At 51.1% G+C, this 22,732-nt stretch overlaps 3 protein-coding genes across 10 annotated transcripts; 1 reads left to right on the top strand and 2 right to left on the bottom strand.

Moving 5' to 3' along the window:
• Positions 1-3: 3 nt before the first annotated feature.
• Aup1 (AUP1, lipid droplet regulating VLDL assembly factor) lies at positions 4-3,032 on the bottom strand. 3 transcript variants are annotated; one of them, NM_001079899.1, is made up of 12 exons: positions 2,899-2,992; positions 2,683-2,820; positions 2,453-2,603; positions 2,045-2,229; positions 1,712-1,784; positions 1,542-1,615; positions 1,247-1,313; positions 1,042-1,144; positions 806-925; positions 591-706; positions 291-409; positions 4-188 (listed from the first exon to the last, which is right to left on the bottom strand). In NM_001079899.1, exons 1-12 carry the CDS (start codon positions 2,946-2,948, stop codon positions 152-154), a joined length of 1,233 nt encoding a protein of 410 aa, NP_001073368.1. In that variant the 5' UTR covers positions 2,949-2,992; the 3' UTR covers positions 4-151. The 3 variants fall into 3 exon arrangements, with proteins under 3 accessions (NP_001073368.1, XP_063142745.1, XP_008761251.1); XM_063286675.1 differs by having other exon boundaries at positions 4-471; positions 2,899-3,032; XM_008763029.3 differs by lacking the exon at positions 4-188 and having other exon boundaries at positions 295-474; positions 2,899-3,032.
• Positions 3,033-3,273: 241 nt separating this feature from the next.
• Positions 3,274-6,436, top strand: Htra2 (HtrA serine peptidase 2). Of its 5 annotated transcripts, none has more exons than NM_001106599.2 (8): positions 3,274-3,803; positions 3,908-4,112; positions 4,202-4,396; positions 4,659-4,691; positions 4,907-5,012; positions 5,161-5,230; positions 5,885-5,980; positions 6,088-6,436. In NM_001106599.2, the coding sequence occupies exons 1-8, from the start codon at positions 3,298-3,300 to the stop codon at positions 6,251-6,253; spliced, it is 1,377 nt and encodes a 458-aa protein (NP_001100069.1). In that variant the 5' UTR covers positions 3,274-3,297; the 3' UTR covers positions 6,254-6,436. The 5 variants fall into 5 exon arrangements, 2 of the variants coding, with proteins under 2 accessions (NP_001100069.1, XP_063141858.1); XR_005503189.2 differs by having other exon boundaries at positions 3,298-3,803; positions 4,984-5,012; positions 6,088-6,141; XR_010065625.1 differs by lacking the exons at positions 5,885-5,980; positions 6,088-6,436 and having other exon boundaries at positions 3,298-3,803; positions 4,884-5,012.
• Positions 6,394-22,709, bottom strand: Loxl3 (lysyl oxidase-like 3). Of its 2 annotated transcripts, NM_001107866.2 has the most exons (14): positions 22,595-22,709; positions 21,089-21,432; positions 19,316-19,479; positions 18,384-18,598; positions 9,444-9,663; positions 8,879-9,059; positions 8,614-8,768; positions 8,281-8,448; positions 8,033-8,195; positions 7,681-7,924; positions 7,466-7,581; positions 7,256-7,392; positions 7,030-7,141; positions 6,394-6,899 (listed from the first exon to the last, which is right to left on the bottom strand). In NM_001107866.2, the coding sequence occupies exons 2-14, from the start codon at positions 21,402-21,404 to the stop codon at positions 6,826-6,828; spliced, it is 2,265 nt and encodes a 754-aa protein (NP_001101336.1). In that variant the 5' UTR covers positions 21,405-21,432; positions 22,595-22,709; the 3' UTR covers positions 6,394-6,825. The 2 variants fall into 2 exon arrangements, with proteins under 2 accessions (NP_001101336.1, XP_038963514.2); XM_039107586.2 differs by lacking the exons at positions 18,384-18,598; positions 19,316-19,479; positions 21,089-21,432; positions 22,595-22,709 and adding exons at positions 12,129-12,188; positions 12,773-15,595.
• Positions 22,710-22,732: the final 23 nt, after the last annotated feature.

Below are 22,732 nucleotides of genomic sequence, written 5' to 3'. Positions count from 1 at the left end.
ACCTTGAGTGAAAACCCTGAATTTAATGTGAGATTGGGGGAGCCCCATCCCTCCCTTTTTACCACCCACTCATCCGGCCTGTTGTTAGCTGGGTGAGGGCTGCCCCCAGTCTCCGTCCTGCGGCTCTGGGTACCATCCTGTTTCTTTGGGCTCATTCAGCCTCCTGGGCCTGTCTCTCTCTGAATCTCCTGTGGGACATGGGGAGAGAGTGTATAGGCTTTGTCATATCAGCTCCATCCGGCCTCTTTCCAATTTGTTCTTTCCTACACTTCGTCCTCTGACGCTCTCACCTTCTTGCATATTCATACAGTGCCTGCTTGCGCTCCTGCAGGCTCTCCTGACGGGCCCAGGAAGACTTGGCAAATGTTAGGGCTGTGGGCTGAGGGGTCACCAGGCCAGAGCTGGGGAACTGAGGTGATCACAATGTCAGAGGGCTTGCGAAGTCATCATCATTAAACACCCATCGAATGCCTACTTTGCAAGAGAGGCATTGTGCTAGGTCTCAACATCAAAGAGGGAAGTCAGGGAGAGGGAGCACAGACTGTCCCACCTGCCCTTAGGTCTCGGCCTTCACTACTCCTGTGTCTCACCTTTGGGGCAGAGGCTGTGGGCAGGGACTGAGATCCCTCAGTGACATCTTCAGGCATGAAAGCCACAGCCCCCTCAAGCAGATTGGTGATGGTCAAGTCTACACACCCAGTCCTAGCTGGGAAGAAAGGAGCAGAGTGTCCATTCCCTGTACCCCTTCTCTGTCGAGACCCATTGTCCTGTGTCCACCATTCTGTGAAGCTACCCTTCCCCATACCCAGGTCTCTCTGGATGACATTCAATGGCACATGGGGCAAAACCTCCTTGACTCTTTGAGCGAGAATGGTCAGTTGCACATCAGAAGAAGGGCTGGGAGGAGAAGGAAAAGAAGACTGCACTGTTTAAAAGAAAAAAAAATTAGGTGAGTGGATTATTAAGAAAGAGGCAGACACGCATAAGTATGAAAGTAAAGTCACCACGTGGCGCAAACATCTTTGTGCACAGACCACACACCTGACTGGGGGCGTAATCTGGGGTGTCTCTGTCGCTTCATGTGTTCTGCTTTGTCTGCTGGCGTGAGCCGTGTCCCTATCTGGCCCAATTCTTTGGCCACCAGCTAGGGAGAATTGGAAGGTTTTAACTGTGGCCTCTTCAGGCCTTCTTCCCCTTCTCCCCTGGAGAGGGCCCCCACCTCCACCATGCCCGTGTTCACCACAACCTGTTGTACACGGAGTGCAAACTCCTCATTCTCTTCCCCCAGCTGTCGACGAATGGGATGAAGCCACCTACAAAAACCAGAGCGCTGCTCTGTTAAGGCGCCCCAGGCTAAGCATGCCACCTTCCCCATTTATCTTGGAACAGTGGAGGTGAGAGTCAGGAGATGGGAGACAAGTGTGGCTTTTGTGTTAGAAACTTGACACTAACAAACCACAGACACACAGGGTAGAGGTCATTACTTCCTTGACCCTGAGGTGAGCATCTTCCCAGCCACCAAAAACAGAGGACAGTTATACCTTACTTGATACACCGTGAAAGGGACGAAAAGTGACCACAGCAGTTCTGAGACCCAGGAGGCATCTGACACCGTCTAAGGGGAGGGCATCAAGTGAGGTGTAGGCCAGGGCCATAGGTGAGAAACTTCCCTTCCAAACCCCAGAGTATTCCATGTCCAACATGCACTCACCACAGAGACCAGGGGTCTCTGAACTTGTAGGGTAAGAGGTTGTACCACATCCTGGATAGAAAATGGCCACGAACTAAGAGAGAGAGAGAGAGAGAGAGAGAGAGAGAGAGAGAGAGAGTGAGAAAGAGTAGTATGGGAGTTCAGCCTAGCCCAGCCAACCCCTTATACCTGACAAACTAGTAAACTGTCCAACTACATAAGCAGATAACCGAGGAATTAAGAATTTGGAGGGCAGGGCTAAAAGTGGGCAGACAGGTAACACACTAGGGCAGGCTCACCCAGGAGCTTGGCAACCCACTCAACTGGAACCAGATACCTGCTGCGCTTACCCACCTGAAACGCAGGAGCCCTTCTCGGCCATTGGTGGCCTCTTCCTCGGGGAAGAGCAGCAAAGGTGTGGGTGGAAGCCTCGTGGAAGCACAGAATTTCTTGAGTGACTCCACCAACTCCACCCGCCTATCCATCTCCATGAAGCCCCGAGACCAACATACAAAGCTGGGGGGACTATTGAGTAGAGGCTGAGAGCAGGGAGAAAAAGCAAAAAGAAAAGAATGGAAGGAAATGTCAAAAATAAAGAAAGAAGAGAAGAAAGAGTAAAAAGGTAACACATAGGGTGGCGTTTATGGGACTCGAGGGAGAAGGCTCGGTATTCCCCAAGCAAACCCCAATGGGTAAAGGTGAGCCTTGAGCTTGGGCCTAGGGAGCCACCCGGTGGCGCTCTCGGCCTCGCCCCCCACTCACGGTGCTACAGGTGGTGAGAAGGTTGACTATGTTGTGGTCAAAAGGTGTTACATGGTTGGAAATAAGGACCCTGACGCGGTGATCCCGGAGTCCGGAGTCCTCCTGTCGGGCCACGAGCCCCAGTACCGCACACATGGTTCGTACCACGAACCTGGGGACAGAGGCGGCGGTGACTGTGCGGTCTTGAGCCAGGCCCAGACCAGATGATCCCCAGGCGCCGCAGTCCGCACCTGCGGAGGACGCTGTCAGGAAGAGCACAGCTGACCAGGAAGACGTGGAGCCCGAGGAAGAGTCGCAGAACCAGGAGGCAGAGGCCGACCGGCGCGTAGAGCAATAGCGCGAGCAGCAGGAAGCCGTCACTCGGGAGCCTGTGGCGAGAGGCGACGCGATCAGGCGCCGAAGCCGACGGGACGCGCTGACCGGTCTCTTCCCTCCGCAGCGCTTACCGGTGCGAGTCAAAGAGCCGCTCCGGCCCCGGAGCTGGGGGAGGTTCCATCGCAGCCGCTTCAGGAAAGTGGGGCCGCTGTCGCCGCCATCTTCGCAGGGCCGCGGGGGCTCCTGGGAAGGCGGAGTCTTTGGGCAGCCGCAGGGACGCTAGAACCCGTGGCCCGGAGGCGCCCCGGAAGGGCTAGCGTTCCCAGCATGCCTCGCGGCACGGGGGAAGTGTATGTGTGTGTGTTTGTGTGGGGGCGTGTGTACGGTCTAGAGAGCGCGTCTTTGAAGGGACTACATTTCCCGGCATACACTGTAAGGATACCGGCATGCCTTGCTTCTCCTAGACGGCTTGCTGGGCTCCAGAAGACCGCCTCTGAGTAGGGCGGGCGTGGAGAGCCGAGGCGGAGCAGATGGCTGCGCTGAAGGCGGGGCGGGGTGCAAACTGGAGCCTTCGGGCATGGCGGGCTTTGGGGGGCATCTTCTGGAGGAAGGGCCCCCTGTTAGCCCCTGACCTCCGGGCTCTGCTGACGTCAGGAACTCCTGACCCTCAGGCCCGGATGACTTATGGGACCCCCAGTCTCCCGGCCCGGGTGCCTTTGGGGGTCCTTGCATCACGGGCAAATCTGACGTCTGGGACCCCGGATCTCTGGGTACGACTGACTGTGGGGACTCCAGGCTCTAGTGACCAGGAGGACTGCGGGAGCCCTGGAAGCCGTCGGCGCGAATGGCTAGCGGTGGCGTTGGGCGCAGGGGGTGCAGTGCTGCTGTTGTTGTGGGGTTGGGGGCGGGGTCCTTCCACGGTGCTGGCTGCTGTTCCTGCTCCGCCACCCACCTCTCCCCGGAGCCAGTACAATTTCATCGCAGACGTGGTGGAGAAGACAGCCCCTGCTGTGGTCTATATCGAGATCCTAGACCGGTAATGGTGAAGTTGACCAGGTGGTGTTGAAACCAAATGCCGGAAAGGCAAGGGAACAGGATAGGGTGGAAGCTGCAGTGTAATCGGTGCTTTCCCCATCCCAGGCACCCTTTCTCCGGCCGTGAAGTCCCCATCTCAAACGGTTCAGGATTCATAGTGGCTTCAGATGGGCTCATCGTAACCAACGCCCACGTGGTGGCTGATCGGCGCCGAGTGCGAGTGAGGCTACCTAGCGGAGACACTTATGAGGCCATGGTCACAGCTGTGGATCCTGTAGCAGACATTGCCACATTAAGGATTCAAACCAAGGTGGGAATGGAGTAGGCCAGATCTGATGGCAGCAGTTTACTTCCTTCCGTCTTAAAATGACCAGTTTTGGTGTACTCATTTCCCTTAAGGAGCCTCTTCCCACACTGCCCCTCGGCCGCTCCGCTGATGTCCGGCAAGGGGAGTTTGTTGTTGCCATGGGAAGTCCCTTCGCTCTGCAGAACACCATCACGTCCGGCATTGTCAGCTCTGCTCAGCGACCAGCCAGGGACCTGGGGCTCCCTCAGACCAACGTGGAATACATTCAGACCGATGCAGCTATTGACGTGCGTCCTGAGAGGAGGGAAATTAGGTGCTAGGTGGGAATTGGGGGCAACAGCTGTCAGGTATGATCACCAGCTGACACCAGCTGACACGTGGTGACTGGGCCTGTAGCAGAGGTTGGTCTGCAAAATGCAGCCACTCTAGTTCATGCTAGGAATGGAATTCGAAGTATTTCCCTAACCCTGTTTATGACCACAGTCTTAAAATTCCCAGAGGCATGGAATTCCAGATCTTTTTGATGTTTTCTTTCATTTTATCTCACAGTTTGGAAATTCTGGTGGTCCCCTGGTTAACCTGGTGAGTGCCCATGTTCTAAGAATGCATGCCCCACAGGTCAGTGTGGGAAGTGTGTGTTATCCTCTGATTCAGGGAGTTTTAGCTAAGTCTCTAGCCTCTTGTTCGTCTCCTCATAGTCAGACAGACCCCTGTCCCCAAATCCTTGCTACTCTTGTTCAGGTGCCCCCATCCTCTGCCATCTGTGTGGGCTAGGGGATGGGGCTGTGTCCCTGCAGGATGGGGAGGTGATTGGAGTGAACACCATGAAGGTGACAGCTGGAATCTCCTTTGCCATCCCTTCTGATCGCCTTAGGGAGTTCCTGCATCGCGGGGAGAAGAAAAGTGAGCCTGTCTTACAGGGAAAGGGATTCCTTTAAAATGGAGGAGGGGACCCAAGGGAGGGGCATTCATCAGGACTTGGTGTAGAGGGGTCTAACTGGTAGGAAGTAAGGGAAAGAATGAAGCTGGTGGGCTCATGTTCTCTTTACAGATTCCTGGTTTGGAATCAGTGGGTCCCAACGCCGCTACATTGGAGTGATGATGCTGACTCTGACCCCCAGGTATACATATATATAGGACCCATGTTCTCAGTGGTGCACCTCTTGGCTTTTGCTCCTATGTTTGTCTTTAATATTAGCTGTTGTCTCTGTCACAGAGCTGCTCCCTCTCATCATAACTTTCTCACCTATGCATCTCGTACCCTTCAGTAGACTGAGTACATCCTGTTATTACCATAATGTAAAGCCTCCATTGCCCTAGCATTGAGGAACGATCTCTCCCACCTCTAGTTATCCTTCTAGACAGCTCATCATTTCCTCAGAGTGACTTTGACTTTCCACTTCTATGTCTCAACTTTATTTCATACAGTTGTAGGGCCCACCCTTCTAGGCTTAGCTTAAGTTCTACCCCTTCCTTACCGTAGAATTTCAGAGTGACAGAAGTGAAGTTGATTCAACACTGTGTATCTTTTGAAATTAGCTGTCTTTTTTTTTTTTTTTTTTTTTTGGTTCTTTTTTTTTTTTTCGGAGCTGGGGACCGAACCCAGGGCCTTGCGCTTCCTAGGTAAGCGCTCTACCACTGAGCTAAATCCCCAGCCCCAGTTAGCTGTCTTTTATGTGTGTATCCTACTTCCTAAGCTCTAGAAGGCAGAAAGTGAACTGTCAAGATGGGAGAGGGCCTGTGTGTTGCTAACAGAGTGGTCTGTACCCTTCCAGCATCCTTGCTGAGCTACAGCTCCGAGAGCCAAGTTTCCCTGATGTTCAGCATGGTGTCCTCATTCATAAAGTTATCCTGGGCTCCCCTGCACACAGGTGATGTGGCGCCTGCTCGGTGGGGTGGGTTGGGTGGGGTGGGGTGGTGTGGATGTATCCTTGAACTCAGCTGTCCACTCCTTCCTTGCCCTGTCCGTCCTCCACAGGGCTGGCCTGCGGCCTGCTGATGTGATCTTGGCCATTGGGGAGAAAATGATACAAAATGCTGAAGATGTTTATGAGGCTGTTCGAACCCAATCACAGCTGGCAGTGCGGATCCGGCGTGGACCAGAAACGCTGACCTTATACGTGACCCCAGAGGTCACAGAATAACTGGATTGGCAAGGGTTTGAAGCTCTTGCTCTGATTTCCTCCTTGCTTTTCTAGTCTAGGTTCTGAACGCATGTGGGAAGAGGAGGAGTGACTAGACCTACGGAGGGCAGGTCCCTCTAACCACTGCAGCAGTCCTGGGCTCTGAAGAACACATTTTATATAAAATAAAATTATACCTAGCAACATGTTACAGTCAAACATGGGGGGGGGGGCTGGATCTTTTCCCCACCAAATGGCTGGAGGTAACGCGGTACTTAGGAGAACTTAGAGCTATGGGAGCTGACCCTCTTGATCTCCCCTAGTCAAGAGAATGAGCTGCTGCCATCCTGTATGGGGCAGTTCTTTGTGGTGTGTTCTGTCTACTGCTGGGTCTGTTGGCTGATTATCCATGCTTGGCCAAAGGTAATGCCAGCTGACCAAGTAAGGGAGGCACCAACTTCTCTTCAACAGTTCATCATTTGTAGTGCGCCTGCTGACATCAGGGGTTCTTGTGGTAAGCTCCTGAGGTAATGGCAGCCTCAGACCCCTGCCATTGGGGGCCAGTGGTGGTTTGCAGAGAGGGCGGTAGCATTTTAGACAATCTGGTTACTGGTCTGGCCTGGGTAGCGCTCAAACCTCCTGTTGGCTTCTTCACTGAAGGCATCACCTGCAGAGAAGACAGGCACTATTGAGGGGCTGTCCCTGCACAGAGGCAGGAGCGCATACCCGTTATGGGCAGTGGTGACAGGATGGAAGTGTATCCCTCCTGCCCTGCATTCACCCTTCCCGTCATCTACCAATGTGGCAGTTGTGCACCCAGATGCGATGCCCGTCGTATTTGCAGTTGCACTTCATAGCATTGTTGGTGAAGTCACTTTCTGCTACCTCAAAATTTGGGTTGATAACCACCTGTGAGTGAGGAAGAACACTGGCGTGACCTAGCTGGCGTGACTAGCTGCACTCCTACGGGTCATCACCCACCCCAAACCCCAGTATCTGAGAGGCCAGGCAGATGCCAGACACCTGAAGAATGTAGTTTCCTGGTTTCACATCTGTGATGTCAATCCACTGACAGTCAATGTCATGCCTGTAGAGGTCCCAGCATCCCACAGTGATGCCCTGCTCTCCAAAGTTGGCACACTCATATCTCTTGGAGACATCTGAAGGGAGTGTTATATGTCAGTGAAGGGCAAAGCTATGCCTGGGTTTAAGTCCACTCTGGCCCCAACTCACCCTCCTGACACTCAGTGTCTTCTAGACAGAAACTAGCTTTGTGGCCCTCAGCCACCTTGGTGCCGTTGGGGGTCAGGATATCATAATGAGTGAAGATGTCCATGCTGTGGTAATGCCTGTGGGAAAGGGAACTCGTGATTTTTCCCCACATCCCAGCAGGCTTCTCACACCCCTGCAGCCTTGCCTTGCTCTCTGGGCCCCTCCTGCCCTCTCACCCGTGACACTCATGCCACACCCAGGAATGGCGCCCAGCCTTGGGCCTAAAGTCAGCTCTTCCTAGGTTGTGGATCTGGGAAGAGAATCGGAGCAGACGCCTGTGGCCGTAGGGCCAGTTAGCTGAGCGGGCGGAGCTTGCCAGGCAGTTCTCTTCAGCAGCACAGTACAACATGTGCAACGGTCGGTCTTCAATATAAGCAGTCTCCTGTACCAGTGCTGAGTGCAGCAGCAGATCCGAAGCAGCTATGTGAGAGAGTGATGGTTACCATGGAGGGTGCTTCCAGCTCCTGGGAGACTGGTGGGTCACAACACAGCCCCTCCAAACAAGCCCCTCTAGCTTATACTACTCACTCTCAGAACAGATGACTCCTGCAGTGAAGCGGGTGCCTGTCCTCTTGCAGGTGACGTGGGTGTTGTGGTGAGCACATTGGTTCAGGGACAGCTCAGACCCTGTGCAACGTACTCCGCTCATCACCACCTCAGTTACATTCCCCGAGTCCCAGTACCAGGTCTCCTGGGGATGTAGGAAGATCTTTCAGTGAGGCCATAGGTTCTGGTTTCCACAGTCCTTGTTTCGGTTTCCTCTTCTCCCTACTTACCTGCAGGCCGTGGTTGGCGTAGCCAAGACCAAGTTGCCTACAGGCCACCATGGCCTCCAGTGTTCCCCAGTCATCCCCACAGATGAGGCCCCAGCGTAGATGCCCAGGTACCCCTATTTGCACCTCGACTCGCCCTTCGTATCGACTGCGGCCCCCACTGAGTCGGATCTGTAGAGGCATAGAGGGGAAGTGCAGGGGGAGCTTTGGGGATGGCAGTCTAGAGCAGGGAGCAGGGGCAGAGAAAGGGCTCACAAAGGGCAGGGTTGTGTGGGAGCTGAGGGACGTCCGGGCCTGGGTAAAGACCTAAAGTAGAACGTAGAATGTATGACTGACCTTGGTCTCCACCCCAGTGTAGGGGAGGTTGCACCGGACAGCTGCATCCTGGCTATGGGAACAGTCCTCAGCTGTGATGTTCTTAGAGGGGCATTTCCAAAGGGAGGGTTCCTGGCCAGAGCACCGAACTTCACTCAAGTGGATGGCACCCATGCCTAGAGTCAGAAGTCAAGGCTGAGGAGGTTGTAACTAGACCAGAGTCCAGAGGACTCTATACCTTCCCAAGGAATGTACCCCAAGAAGTGTGAATATCCTCTCCCCTCACCCTGCCCCATGCGGGCACCACTCAGGGCTTCTCGGGCAGTGCCAAAGCCCAGCTCTCGACACACTACACTGGCTGCCTGCAGATCCCACTTTCGGTCACAGACTGTTCCCCATGTGCCAGCCTTCAGGACTTCCACTCGGCCTTCTCCAGGGTGGGCACCGCCCTTTAGACGCACACTGGCCTGTAGAAGAAAGACATGTCCAAAGAGGTGGATGGAAACATTGGTTTGGGGAGACCAGGGAGCTGAATGAGGTTTTTATGATAGTAGCTGGCATTGGGTATGTGGCACAGCCACTGGAAAGTTCCCTGTCTTCAAAGGTCAAGGGTATGCTTAGTAAGTAGAGGCCAGGCTATGGAGTTCCCACCATGCATGGGGAAAGGTCATGCTCACTATCTTGGGCTGGAGTGTGTAGCTGAATGGTAAGTTTGCTGTGTGTGTGTGTGTGTGTGTGTGTGTGTGTGTGTGAGAGAGAGAGAGAGAGAGAGAGAGAGAGAGAGAGAGAGAGAGAGGCCTGAGGTTCAATCCCCAGTACTGCTGAATGAAAACATTCCTTGTCTTACATACCTCCCCTTGAGGCTTAGAATGTTGCTGCTTCTTCTGACCAGTAGAGGTGGCATAAAGAGGGCCCAGCATACAGCTCACCACTGCAGGGCTCCCACCAGCACATCTGGTGGTGTCATTGGCACGATAGAACTCCAGAGAGCAAAGGGAGAGGTGGGCTTCTGTGCCCACACATGCCACGCTGTGTAGACCAAAGGAGTGTTGCTTCTTCTGGGCCAGCATCCTATGGGGACAGGAGTGAGGTGCAGTTCTAACCCGCCTGCCCCACAGCCATCTGCCAATTCACTTCCCTGCCATCCCCCAACCTCTCATGGCCTCTTATCCCTTTTTTTCCCCTACTGTGTTTTCCTTGCCGGGAGACAAGAATTGTCTAGTGTGTACTATGAAAGAGCTTTGGCTGCCCAGTCAGGGTCCCCTGGAGACCTGCAAACAGAACCCTAAGGGTGGCCCTATGGGCAACCTTGTTCTTTTTTTGTATTTTGAGACAGTGTTTCTCTCTGTCCTAGGTTGCCCATAGAGCAGTCTGGCCTTGACTTCATAGAGCTCCGCCTACCCCTGCCTTCTCCTAGAGTGCTGGGATTAAAGGCATGCACCACCACCCCACAGCTGTAACCTTGTTCTTAATGACATAAAGGCAGGTTGAGGCCATTTAGGTCATTAAGAGACCAAGGTAACCAAGCAGGTCTAACGGGAAGCCCACATCTAACGGGAAACCAGAAAGATGGCTCAGGAGGGGCTGGCACAAAACCGGCCTGAACGGCTAGTGAGCAGACCCTTCTATTATGCTGTGACTGGACAAGCCAACTGAAGATGAGCTAGGTTGCAAATTACTGAGGAAGTCTGCATCTAAATGGCTTCTCAGAGGCCAGGGGGGCTTCCAGGTTAGAGGCCCTGTCCTTATATGACAGCTCCAGCAAGAATGGACTAGAAGAACTGGTGGTGGCTTTCTGGAACGAAGACAAATGCAAGACAGACAGACGTTGGAGGGACTCCATGGCTAAAGAGGAGAGGTAGCTATGGGTGTCCAATGGCAAACAGACGTCTTAATGAGGTAGTCATGCTTGTGCAAATTCCACTGAGCATTGTCCCACAGCCAGCTGAGCAGAAAATAGGGCAAAACTGGAGATGTTAACATTGTAGAGTGCCTGAGAGAGGAGGGAACTTGTAGGTACTAGCAGAACAAGAGCTTGCCGCTAGGCGATTGGGAGGGAGAACTCTCTTCCCAGAAAGGCTGGGTGGGGCTCAGGGAGACAGGAAAGCAAAGGGTTGTGTGGGTGGAGTAGGTCCAAGAGGTTGATTTAATTGCAGTTTGGTGCCCTATCCCTGACATTAGAGAAAAGAGGGAATGTAACAGTTTAAAGCTAGGAAGACAAGAGGGGAAGGTATTTATGAACAAAACAGGAAAAGGGCTGGACCACAGTAGCCCACGGCTTTAATCCCAGCACTCCAGAGTCAGAGGTAGGTGAATCTCTGAGTTCAAAGCCAGCTTGGTCCACATAGTGAGTTCCAGGGCAGCCAGAGCTACACAGAAGTCCTGTCTCAGAAAACAAACACAAAACAAAACACAAAACAGGCAAAGGAGGCTGGAGACTTTACAGAATGAAAGCATTTGGAAGCCCAGAATAAACGGATCCTGAAAACCAAAGAGATCAGGTGCTGTTTGGCTGAAAATCAAAGTCAGGCCATCACAGGAAGACATCTAACTTCCAACTCTCTCTCTTACTCTCTCTTATAACCAATAAAAACATCAGTGCATGCTGAGGGTCAGAGGAGGAACCAAAGAATATTTGTGTTGGGCAAAGAGACCTAAGCCAAAGAGGATTGCAAGAACTTGCACTCATCAAATTCTGAGCTCTTCCACAGTAACCAGGGACAGAAGCCCACTCAGGAGGCATATCGTAGGGTGTGCTGGGGAACTGGAGCTTGCTGAGGGGTAGAGGGGAGGATGAAAGAGATGCTCCTGGCCTCATCACAAGTTATCAGGGAAGTCTCAGGGGTGTTGCTGACTTCCTTTTAAAGACAAGTTAGATGGAAGGGTTGGAAGTCTCTTTTTCCCTGGAATTCTGAGGGAGTCCGGGAAGAAAATATGCAGTTGGATGACTAGCGGGCCCTCCACACCAGGTAAACTGTAATGTTTACTTAAAAATCACTTCAATAATGTGGATATACATGTGTAGAGTTGCCTAATGTGGGTACTGGGAATTGAACTCAGATCCCCTGGAAGAGCAGTCCACACTTAACCATTGATCCCAAGTGGGATCCATAGGCCATCTCTCCAGCTCCTGGTAATATTTACTTAAAAAAAAAAAGTAGAACTTAGAAGCACTCATCAGATAAAGCAGGATGAGAACACTGATCTCTTGGGCACTCGGTGATCTCATGGGGAAAGGCAGGCACAGGACAGAGTGTTGGATTGCCTACTGGAGTTCATGGAAGGAGAGCACACGGGCAAGAAACCCAAGTCCTGTGACTAACACAGTCCCCAGAGACTCACAACACAGTGCCTTACTTCCCGTCTCTGGAAGGATCTGGAAGGTGTTTGTCACAGCTGCCATTCCACCTGTCATCAGCTCTGTCAGTCTAACAGGCCTGCCCTGCACGCTTTCCTGGTCAGAACCCTGCCCCTGCCCCTGTCTCTGCCCCTGCCTGCCCTGCTTCCTCTCTGCTTCCAACCCCAACCTCATTTACCTCTTACTTGGCCCTCTGCCCAATTGGGGCTTGTGTTTGACTTTAAACTTGTTGATTGTTCTGCAAAAGGGAGAAAGATGTTGGTAGAGGCAGTTATTGGGCATATGGCCTGGGAAAAGTGAAGCATTCTGCTTTTAGAAGGACCCTTTGTTGACAGTACGGGGAGGGCAACTGATTTCCCTGCACGCAAAGACTGCTGAATGCCAAGCAGGGCATACAGTCAGCAACTCCTGAGGCTCACTGGAATCAGTGCCACTAAAGGCAAATCTAATTATGGAAATCCAGGTGAGGGAGAGGAGAGGAGGTCGGCGGAAGGTCAATGGAGGAGAGAGTGGAATTGTTCCTCAACCAAGGGAGTTGTGCTGAGAGTGGGTGTGGGTGGGGAGAAGGAGGGATGCAAGGGCTGAGGCTGCAGTGTCTCCTCAGCTGTTCCTACATAGCATCCTCCTCCCAGTCCCTAAGAGCAAAGCTCACCCTTTCCCATGCTTGCTTCCCACCCTCCCCTGGGAGCTGCCATTCTTTAACTACATTCCTAACCCACAGGCTTGGGTTCTGGGATGGACCTGGATAGGTTTCTATCCATCCATCCACCTCCTGAGGCCTCGGGGGCAGACAGGAGGTCCCTGGGGCTCTTGCCCCTTTACCTTCCAGGGGACTTGGGGTGTCGGGCTGAGGCTTTGGCTGCTCGCTTCCTCAACTTTCTGTGAGGGTAAGACAAGATCAAGTCAGGATTGGTGTAGAACCAAGTGGAAAAGGCCAGTGTGGCCAGAACCAGGGGCAAGATCCTAATAGAGAGCTGCCAAGACTAGAGTGTGATGTCATCAGCTACTCTATTGGCCTTGTTTTTTTTTTTTTTTTTTTTTTTTTTTTTAGAGCTGAGGACCGAACCCAGGGCCTTGTGCTTGCTAGGCAAGCGCTCTACCACTGAGCTAAATCCCCAACCCCTCTATTGGCCTTAGTAGCACAGGAACAGGTGAGTGAACTCAGTGAAGGCCATGGACTCAGAACAGTGCCCCAGTATCGGGACCTTCAGAAATTAGATCAAGGCAGATGAGGAATGAGGGCCGCTGGCTCTGGAGGCTGGTGGAAAACCTCAGGAGAGGGCAGAGGAGGGGGCATGGGGATCTGGAGGTCAGAGAAGCAGCTTGGATCAGGCCCAGGGAGACTGACATCATCTCTTTCCCTCCTCTTTGCGTGTGTGCTTCTTGGGTGGTCTCTCTAAGGAATCCCCTGGCCCTGTCTAGACCTGAGACTGCTGGACCAGGGACTGAGAACATATCTGAGGACATTAGCTTTGACATTTGACTGGGGAATCCTCTTCCTGCCCAAGTTCCAATCCCATAGGCCTGGTTATTCACAAGCTGAGTTCATCTCCCAAGCATGCTTGCAGGAAAGTAAGCCTTACTTCCTTCTTCAAGGGTTTCCTTAAGTCTATTTCTCCTCATTGTCCTTTTAAGTTTGAAGATTTTAATTGCAGCCACTCTTTGTCCTGCGCAACACTTTATATGCCTATCTTGGGGTGTGCAGTGAGCTGGGGTGCAGGGTTGAGACAGGGTCTTGATTACATAGCCCTGGCCAGCCATGAACCAGTCTTGATCCTTCTGCCTTTGCATCACATGTACTGGGGTCACAGAATACTCTGTAGCTAGGCTGGCCTTGAACTCAGAGATCTGCCTGTTGCTGCCTCCCCAGTGCTGGAATTAAAGGTTGCACCACCACCACCGACTGGTCTGCATCTTAGAAAAGAGGTTTATGGTGTTCCCTGTTGACCCCCAGGTTATCGTTTCTTCCTCCATGTTCCTGCCCTGCCATTTCTTTTGAATATTCATGCATTTTGACATAGTATATTGTGTGAAGGTGTACCAGGATTTTATATGTGCATTTTAAAATTTATTTACTCTCTTCCCCTGAGTGTCGTCTAAACTTGTAATTCTCTTGCCTGAGCCTTCCAAGTATCCAGATTATAATCTTTTTTGTTTTTGTAAATTCTATTGTGTGTGTGTGTGTGTGTGTGTGTGTGTGTGTGTGTGTGTAGAGCATACGTGTATGCATGTACCCACAGAATTATTTCCTGGAGCTGGAATTACAGGTGTTTGTGAGACCTGATGTGGGAACTGGGAAATAAACTCAAATTCTCAGAAAGAACAGCAAGTACTTTTAGCCAACGAGCCATCTCTCCAGCCCCATAACTATTTCATTTATGAAAACCCATCTGAAAAAGTACAGCCACGGCCTGATCATGTTATCCCACAGACATCTTCATTGAACTGTCCCTCTTCCCTCCCCCTGGAAACAGGATCTCTGAGTCAGCCTGTAATTCCAGATCCTCCTGCCTTAGGCTCCAGTCTTCTGGGATTGTGGATGAATACCACCATGTCTAGCTTCACTGAACACATTACTGTCACTTGACATGGTAGCATACACCTTTAGTCCTAGCACTTAAGAGGCAGAGGCAGAGGCAGAGGCAGGTAGATAGATCTCTTCTGAGTTTGAGGCCAGTCTGGTCTATATAGTGAGTTTTAGGACAGCTATGTAAAGAGACCCTGTCCCTCCCCAAAGAAACCAACCAACCAACCATCCAACCAACCATCTAGCCACTTTACTGTCTTTTCCCATCACCTTTCTTAGACAAGTCTGGCAGATCTGTGACCACAGCCTGTGGGTCTGTAATGTGGTGCCTGTCTACCTCCATTATCATTTAGCATCTTTGTGCTCTCCACCCTTGCATGGAGGTCAGTCAGGATGCGCACAATGACACCAATGAGAGTGGCCTCTAAAACCAGGCACGGTGGAAAATCCTGCAGTCCTAGCATTCAGAGCTGAGGCAAGGGGATTACCAGTTGAAGCTGCTACATAGGGGGAGTGTCTTCTATAAGGAAGTGTCTTCTTACATGCACTGAAGCTCTCAGAGCCTCAGCTTCATTACCTGCACAAGAGCAGTAAAGAGTTCGAATACCTATACATTTCCCTTCTAAAATTCTATAGCTTCCGTGTATTCTATAACATCAAAACAAGTTTAAAATTATAAATACAAAGTTAGGCATGGTGGTACACATCTGTAATTTGATAAAAGTTTGGCTTTATCACATGCTCCCCCCGCCCCCAGAAGAGAAGCAAAGAACAAAGCAATCAAAGGAAGCAGCTAATGGATGGCGAGATGCCTTAGTAGGTAAAACTTTCACCATTGGAACCTGGGAACTTGAGTTTGAGCTCAGGAATCCAGCTTAGAAGGAGTTAGCTGACTCTTGAAAGTTATTCTTTGACCTCCCACATGCACTGCCGTGTACAACACAGCACATGAACACACACATGATAATAAACAGCATAAGACAATTCCCGGTCAAAGTGATAATTAGAAGTGGGAAGTTAGGGGCTGGAGAGATGGCTCAGTGGTTAAGAGCACTGACTGCTCTTCCAAAGGTCCTGAGTTCAAATCCCAGCAACCACATGGTGGCTCACAACCATCTGTAATGAGATCTGATGTCCTCTTCTGGTGTGTCTGAAGACAGCTACAGTGTACTTACATATAATAAATAAATAAATCTTAAAAAAAAGAAGTGGGAAATTAGAAATGATTAGAAATGTGATTAAATGCCCCCCCTCCCCTGCCAGCTGGGCATGCTGATGCAGGCCCAGAGTCCTGGACTTGGGAGGTGGAGGCAGAAGGATCAGGAGTTCTGGGCCAGCCAGGGATATCCAAGATATGGTTTCAAATGAAACCAAAACCACCTTGGGGGTGGCAGGAGAAAGTGGCTCAGCACATAAAGGACTGATGACCTGAGTTCAATCCCTGGACCCCACATAGGAAAGAAGTCGTCCTCTGACTTCCATTTGCTCACAGTGGCGCTCAAAATAAATACAATGTGATAAAAACCAAAACAGCAAAATGAAACCTCTGCTCAAAACCCTCCAATGGTCCTTCCACTGAAGAGTAAAGCCGCTATCTCCCACATGACCCTCCTGGACCTGGTTCACCAAACCTTCCTTCCATCTCCTGTCTCAGGTCACCTGACATGCTCTATGTTCACTAAGCTCCAGGCACACCGAGGTGAAGACAATGCCTTCTCTCCACCCCTGTCTCATAGAATTTCTGGTCTTCACCTATATGTCTGCATAGTTGTGCCCCCACCTCCTTTAAACTCTCCCTCACGTGATGTCTACTCAGAAAGGCTTTCCCTCAGCCCTTTTACTTCCTTATCCACACTGCATACTACTGAGGCAGGCAAGGGTGGGGACAGCTCAGCAAACTGGAATTCTAGGGGGCTTGAGCTCCACATGATGCATCCCCTTCTCAGCAAAACTCTGAGCATCCCGGGACCCACACCTGTATCTTGCTGCATGCGCCCTTGTCTCTAAACAAAGCAACTGGGTCACTCTGCCGCAGCTGACCCAGGAACCCTTAGCGACTCCCTTTTTGGAGCAAACACATCCTGACGAATACTCAGGAAGAAGGGCACTGAGCCTATCCAGCGTAGGTAGGGGTGGGAGCCAGTGCAGTGAGGTACACTGTATTCTCTGAATATACTTGGAGAGAAAGCCCTGATCTACCACCTCATGCCCATGCACGATCATCGGTGTACGTATTGATTAACATCAGACGCATTGTGGGGAAAGCTATGAACAGTAACCAGAGGTTTTATATAACCTAAGTCTGTCAATCGAAATAGGAAACTGCCCACAGTTCATCCCTTAACCACCAGTCCTTCTCCTGGACCCACAGAAGGGAGTCATGGGTGGTGGGTGAACAGGTGACCTCGAGGACTCTAGCTCAGGTAGCCTGATGCTTGCTCTCTTGCAGCCTACCTGTCCCATACTCCACACTACCCTTGAATAAAATCCTTTCCCACTTGGCTGTTTGCATGAGCTCTTCCCATGCCAGGAACCTGGTTCTGGTGGAGGCCACGCTAACACTGCCATCCTTCTATTTTCTAAGCTCACTCATTTTCTTGTTGTCCCCTGGTCCCCAGAGGAGGGATGATTGTGCTTAGTGTGGAATCACCAAAGCCTACAATAGAAGGTGGCACACAGTGGAGCATCAAATAAATGCTTGATGAGTGACTCTTTAGGTCTTGTTCGGTCCATCCTCTCCTCTTAGAAAAGCTTGGGCTTTCAATCCTACAACTGTTTATAACCTGCTGTTTGGATTCTGCACTTGATCTTAGCCAAAATGCAGAGAAACGATTGGTGTTTGGATTCTGAAAGACAAAGCCAGAGCTCAATGCAAGGAACCCAGCCAGAGATGGATGCCAGTACGGACACACTACTGCACACAGCTTTGTAAAAGGCTATCAGTCTGCAGGTGACTCAACCGTGTTCCTCAGGGCAGAAAGAACAAAGGTATGTTTGGGCACCCACAGTAAAGGAAATTCTGTCAAATATGGAAATGAGTGGATGTTACAGAGTGTATTGATTTTAGAAAGAAACAAAGTTTTCTTACTCTACAGATGAATGCTACTTGAGAGGAAGTTGCTAAGGAAAACATAGCACAATTCTTAGAGATCTAAAATTATTGGAATAATAAAATTACACTCAAACCTATGATAGTGTTCTGTGGAGGAGTACTAGAGACAGCTGTGAACACAGTTTATCTTTTTAGCAAGGCTAAAAAAAACCCTCATAATTTCACTATAGATGAGAGAATGAAATATTGGTTACACCAGTATCTACCATGTCCTACCCAGAGTATACTCAGGTTCAAAGGCAGCTTTACCTGTATTAGAGATAAGACCTGAACCAGTTTTCTATCTCAATGCAAGGAGTGTAAACTTTCCTCAACAGTGACACTTCTACAACACCCTGTCCCCGTCTTAGCAGTGTGCTCCATGAAAAGTCATCTAACCGGCTGTTTATCTCATTTACCAAGTGAGATGCTTCAAGAAGGAAGTCACCCTTTGCACAGCACTCCCTAGGATGACTTGGCGCTGGCCAGTCACAATCTCTGAGGCCCCAGGCGCAGCCTCGCAAAGACATCCTCAGGCACCGCCTCTGACAGGCGGCCGCACCCTTCAAGAACTCTGAACTCTCAAGGCCCCAGGGCCCAGACTCCAAAATTCTGCCTGCCGACCGCTGACGTCACTGGCGCGCACGCGCATTCCGCACCTTGCCTAGCCCTTTCAATTTCTGTGTAGGAAAGCCTCCGGGGTCACGCATGGTTTCCCAGTTGCCTATGTCACAGCAGTTTCCTTGCGTTCCCTCCTGGGCCTCCCACAGTGCCTCACCCTTTCCAAAGACTGAAAACACGCTTAGTCCCCGCACCTGTAGAAGGCCATGTTGACTCTCTTTTCTCCAGGGAAACCCAGCATACCGCAGACTACGTGGCTGTTGTGGGCACTCCAGCCTTTGTCACACACTTGCGACCAGCCTTCAGGAAGCCTGACTTCAACCAGGCCCTCAGTCACAGGCAGGGGTCGCCTGCCCCACTCCACAGCTGGTCGGAGTCGCACTTCCTCCACTTGGAGCTGATGATCCACCTGAGATGGGACCAGACAGAGGCAGGGGAAAAAATCATAGTAGCAATACTATGCCATTCTGAAGGACCCCTGATTGTGTGTGTAAAACCCAATGATGGGACCACTGAAACAGGACTGAGGAAAACGCCAGGTCAGCTGCCTATGTGTGGGATGTGCCCCAGAGTGGGCACAGAGTTAAGCCGTGGCACACAGGGTCTGAAGGCACTAAGGAAGGGGAGCTATAATAAGTCTTCCTGAAGCATGAGGTAGCCTTCCCAATGGAAATGTCTTAGGGAGAGGAAGAAGTAGGAAAGGTATTGGAGGAGAGCAGAAACATGGGGGAGAGGGACAGGTGAACAGGAATGAAACTGGAGAGCTCATGTCAGGTTTAGTAATTCAATGTGAATACTTGAAATAATTGGATTTGAGGGCTAGAACTCTTCCTGAAGACCTGAGGTTCAATTCCCAGGACCCACATGGCAACTCAGAACCACTGCTAGCTCCAGTCCCTTGGGTCCAGTGCCCTCTTCTGGCCTCTCTTCACTAGGCATGCCCGGGGTGCAAAGTTTCCCAGAAATGCACATTATTTTATAAAGGCTTATGGGATACCTTTATAATATCTCTTCTAACCACATATGGCACCGGGCAGTCTTTCGTGCACGAGAGAGAGAGAGAGAGAGAGAGAGAGAGAGAGAGAGAGAGAGAGAGAGAGAGAGAGAACAAGTGTGTTCTGCAGACCTCAATGACGTTGGAGTCTGAGAAACCGGGAAGGCGCTGGTCCTTGCAGATGACCCCAGCATCCTCGTCATGGGTACAGTCACTGTTTCCCCAGCCCCGGGAGGCACATTCAGTCACACTTCCTTCAGTACCCTTGCAGCTCAGATTGTCCAACCAGATTCGGCCTATGGAGAGGGAGGTGATCGAGAAGTGTTGACAGAGTGATGGTGGCCTCACACAGCCTTGAGGCTAATCCTCTTTGATGAGAAAAAGATGGGGAAGAGACAGGGAACTCCGGAGGGGAAGAGGAAAGAGGGTGTAAGGTTGATGCAAGGTTAGTGGTGATCTGGGACACTGAAGAATTGATTAGGGTAAGATAAAACCAATAACAGAGAATCCACATTTTAATTCTCACTAATATCAACAAGGATTCGTTCAATAACAGCTATCATTAAGTACCTACTATGTGCCAGATGCTTTGCTGTAGTATATATACAACCATTCTTAGGCTGGAGCTGCCAGAAGATTACTTTATATAAATATAGACTGGGGCTCCAAAACATGATGTAATTTGCCTAAGAGTCTGACCTCTCTCACTGATACTTGGGAAGCTTAGATTCTTTCACTTCACCCCGCCGCCTCCCCGGTGGCGTTTTCCTGTATACCTATGTTGCCTACTGCCACAAAAACCCTGTTTTTACTTTCTGGACCATACTGGCTGTCACTGACCACCCAAAGCTGGGAGGAACCTCCAGAAAAGTACGTGTCCCATCCAGCGTTCAGGGCACCTCACGTAGTCTAACAGGGTTTTACCTTTCTGCCTTAGGAGGCCACACAACTATCAGAAAGTCCTTGTGGGTCTTTACAACTTTCCCATGCTAGGTCTTATTCAGTCCTTTGATGCCACCCAGAAAAATCTTCAGCCACGACTGACTGTCCTTCCCGGGTTGAACCCAGCCATCGTGTAATTGCTAAGTGAGGCTCTGTTTGTTTGTTTCTGTGCCAAACTTTTGGTTTCTTTAACTATTCCCCTTGAAAGTGGCTTTCTGAAAGTGGTTTCCTCTCTGCCTTTCTGTCTGTCTGTCTGTCTCCACCTTCCTCCCTCATTCCCTTCTTCTCTCCGGAGGACTGAGTGCAGGGAAAGCACTCGATTTCTGAGCATTTCCACTTTCTACTGTCCCTCTCAAAGTGTTCCCTCCTGACGTTTATTTCAGAAACAGTAGAGCAACTGGGAATGGGGAGGGTGGATGAACAGCAGGTTGTACCCATGTCCATCCACCAATCCTAGTGTAGGTCCATATGGTCTGAGCACTTTCAACCTCAGAGGATTCTGTTCCAACCCTCACATCTGTCAGATTTGCTCCACATGAGTTCCTGCTTGCTGGTTTTAGCTTTGGCTTGGATCCTGATTTTGTCAGCTATAGTGTATGACCCCTTCCAGCTAGGGGACATACAGATACCATTCACCTGCCTTCTTATTATCATTGAGTCAACTGCACTTGGATCATTCAGGGATCCCCTGCATAGCTCTACAGAATCTTACTTTGCAGGGGAGAACTTAACCCCCTCCTCACCGTACACATGGAACACTGGAGGCTCCTGGAAAGTACTGGCTGGCCTCAGGTCACATGGCCCTGAAATTAGTATGTTGGTTTATTGCCTGTGGATTTGCTTAATTCTATCCATTCTTGGTGTCCTATGTCCTTTTGGCTGTGCCACCATGGTACTCTGTTCTTCTCACTGTACTTGAGCTGCACTGAGGTAATGTCTGGGCTAGCCCAGAGCACTGCTCACCTGTTCCTGGGCCGTATTTGGCACTGTGGGTCCAACCGGTGGCTTCTGTGAAGCCCAGCTCCCGGCAGAGGACGTGGGCAGCCTGCAGCGTGAAGTCATCATCACAGATGGTGCCCCATTCGCCGGCTCGCTGTATCTCCACACGGCCCTCATAGGGCTTTCTAGGAAAGCCAGCCAGACGGAACCTCAGCCCCTGGCTTCCTACCTTCTTCTCTGGGTCGGTAGAAGGAGACGGAGACCCCATACTGGAGCTGCACAGAAAGTGCAGCAGCAGTAGTCGCCACGGGCAGCAATAGCACACATTGACAGCTCTCATGGCGGTTAGGGCTCAAGGAGGGGGGGCACTAAGGGACAGAGAAGGAGAGACACATACACACTAAATGAGGGTAGGAACACAAAGAAAACAACACCTAGATTTCGGGCGAGGGAGGGAGACTCTCCTCTTCCTTTGCAAATAATAAGACTTATAACTAGTTGTGGATGTCCCACCATAACCTTCCCCGGTTTGCCCATGATCACCATCGTTACCATCTTCTCTATTTACTTCTATTCATGGGGTGGGTACAGGTTAGAGACCGAGAGTCTGAGGATGGTCTGGATAAACAGAGATATTGAGAAGAGACACAGAGAGGGCGACCCAGACAGGATGTGACAGGAAGGGAGACTGTGGGAACGAAGGGGGGAAACCAGAAAGACACAGGGTGAGAGACACGTTGAATATGGATAGATGATAATTTTAATAAAACCAAAAACTCAAAGCACGCAGTAATGGGGAATGACACAGAGAGGCAAAAACCACGAGGAGAGGGGATCAAAGCCAAGGTGCAAGCACAGGAGAAATGACAGCAGACCCATGCGGTTAGACAGACTCCGATGGCAGCACAGGAAAAGGGAGCCTAGGAGACCTGTCCTGGAGATCTCAGCACTAGGAATGAGAGGAGTCTTGGCAATTTCCTATGGAGGCAGATGCCCAGGCAGAAAGGGCTGAGGCTAAGCAGAGCAGGAGAACCTTCTGCCACCCTCCCTAGCACATGGGCTCCCAAATATGCTGCAGAGTCAGGGGCTCCAGGAGATCTAGACTTCAAGCTGGGCAGGGTTTGGTGTGGAGTTATCCAAGCTCCCTGTAACACCTCTCTTTCTGTCACTGGGCAACCAGAAGCTAGGGCTAGCTCCTTAGCTCAGGCCTTCTGTATCCAAGGCTGAAAACAGTCCTTCCCAGTAAGGGGGGCCCTGAATTGCTTCCCCCAACTCAGACAAGACAGCTTTGTTCTGGGGGCATTTGGCTCCGAAGCCCGGTGTTCAGCTTAGGGCCTACAAACTGCACCCTGAAGTCTCCATCCCCAACAATCCGCTCAGCTCTCTGCTTTGCTGTTTCGCTCCTTTAGCAAGAATAAAACTGTCAGTTGGTTGGCTTCCCCGACTCCATCCCAAATCAGCCTTTCCCCTGGTCCACCATCCTCTCCATCCACAACTCCTCTTCCCGCTGGCCGGCTGTAACTCCCCTACCTTCGACTAGGCAGAACTCCAGAGGCTGGAAGCAGAGTCCTGGTCCTGGAGATTACTTTCAGGACTTCTCAGAAAAAAAGTGTTCGGCCAGGGGAGACTGGACCCCCCCTTCCTCCCCCCTCTTCGTTGGTCCCTCCT

This window comes from Rattus norvegicus, chromosome 4 (assembly GCF_036323735.1).
Source record: "Rattus norvegicus strain BN/NHsdMcwi chromosome 4, GRCr8, whole genome shotgun sequence".
NCBI lineage: Eukaryota > Metazoa > Chordata > Mammalia > Rodentia > Muridae > Rattus > Rattus norvegicus.
The sequence above is the reverse complement of the archived record's forward strand: the minus strand, read 5'-3'. Positions and strand labels throughout refer to the sequence as shown.

Excerpts from the sequence above, each read along its gene's own strand:
- Htra2 (NM_001106599.2), top strand. The coding sequence starts at position 3,298 with ATGGCTGCGCTGAAGGCGGGGCGGGGTGCAAACTGGAGCCTTCGGGCA. Across the intron at positions 3,804-3,907 it reads TATATCGAGATCCTAGACCG|GCACCCTTTCTCCGGCCGTG; the intron begins GTAATGGTGAAG and ends TCCCCATCCCAG. Across the intron at positions 5,013-5,160 it reads GCATCGCGGGGAGAAGAAAA|ATTCCTGGTTTGGAATCAGT; the intron begins GTGAGCCTGTCT and ends TTCTCTTTACAG.
- Aup1 (NM_001079899.1), bottom strand. The coding sequence starts at position 2,948 with ATGGAACCTCCCCCAGCTCCGGGGCCGGAGCGGCTCTTTGACTCGCAC. Across the intron at positions 2,821-2,898 it reads CGGCTCTTTGACTCGCACCG|GCTCCCGAGTGACGGCTTCC; the intron begins GTAAGCGCTGCG and ends CTCTCGCCACAG. Across the intron at positions 1,145-1,246 it reads TTGCACTCCGTGTACAACAG|CTGGTGGCCAAAGAATTGGG; the intron begins GTTGTGGTGAAC and ends AATTCTCCCTAG.
- Loxl3 (NM_001107866.2), bottom strand. The coding sequence starts at position 21,404 with ATGAGAGCTGTCAATGTGTGCTATTGCTGCCCGTGGCGACTACTGCTG. Across the intron at positions 8,196-8,280 it reads ACGCCAACCACGGCCTGCAG|GAGACCTGGTACTGGGACTC; the intron begins GTAAGTAGGGAG and ends CTACATCCCCAG. Across the intron at positions 7,142-7,255 it reads CAGGAAACTACATTCTTCAG|GTGGTTATCAACCCAAATTT; the intron begins GTGTCTGGCATC and ends CCTCACTCACAG.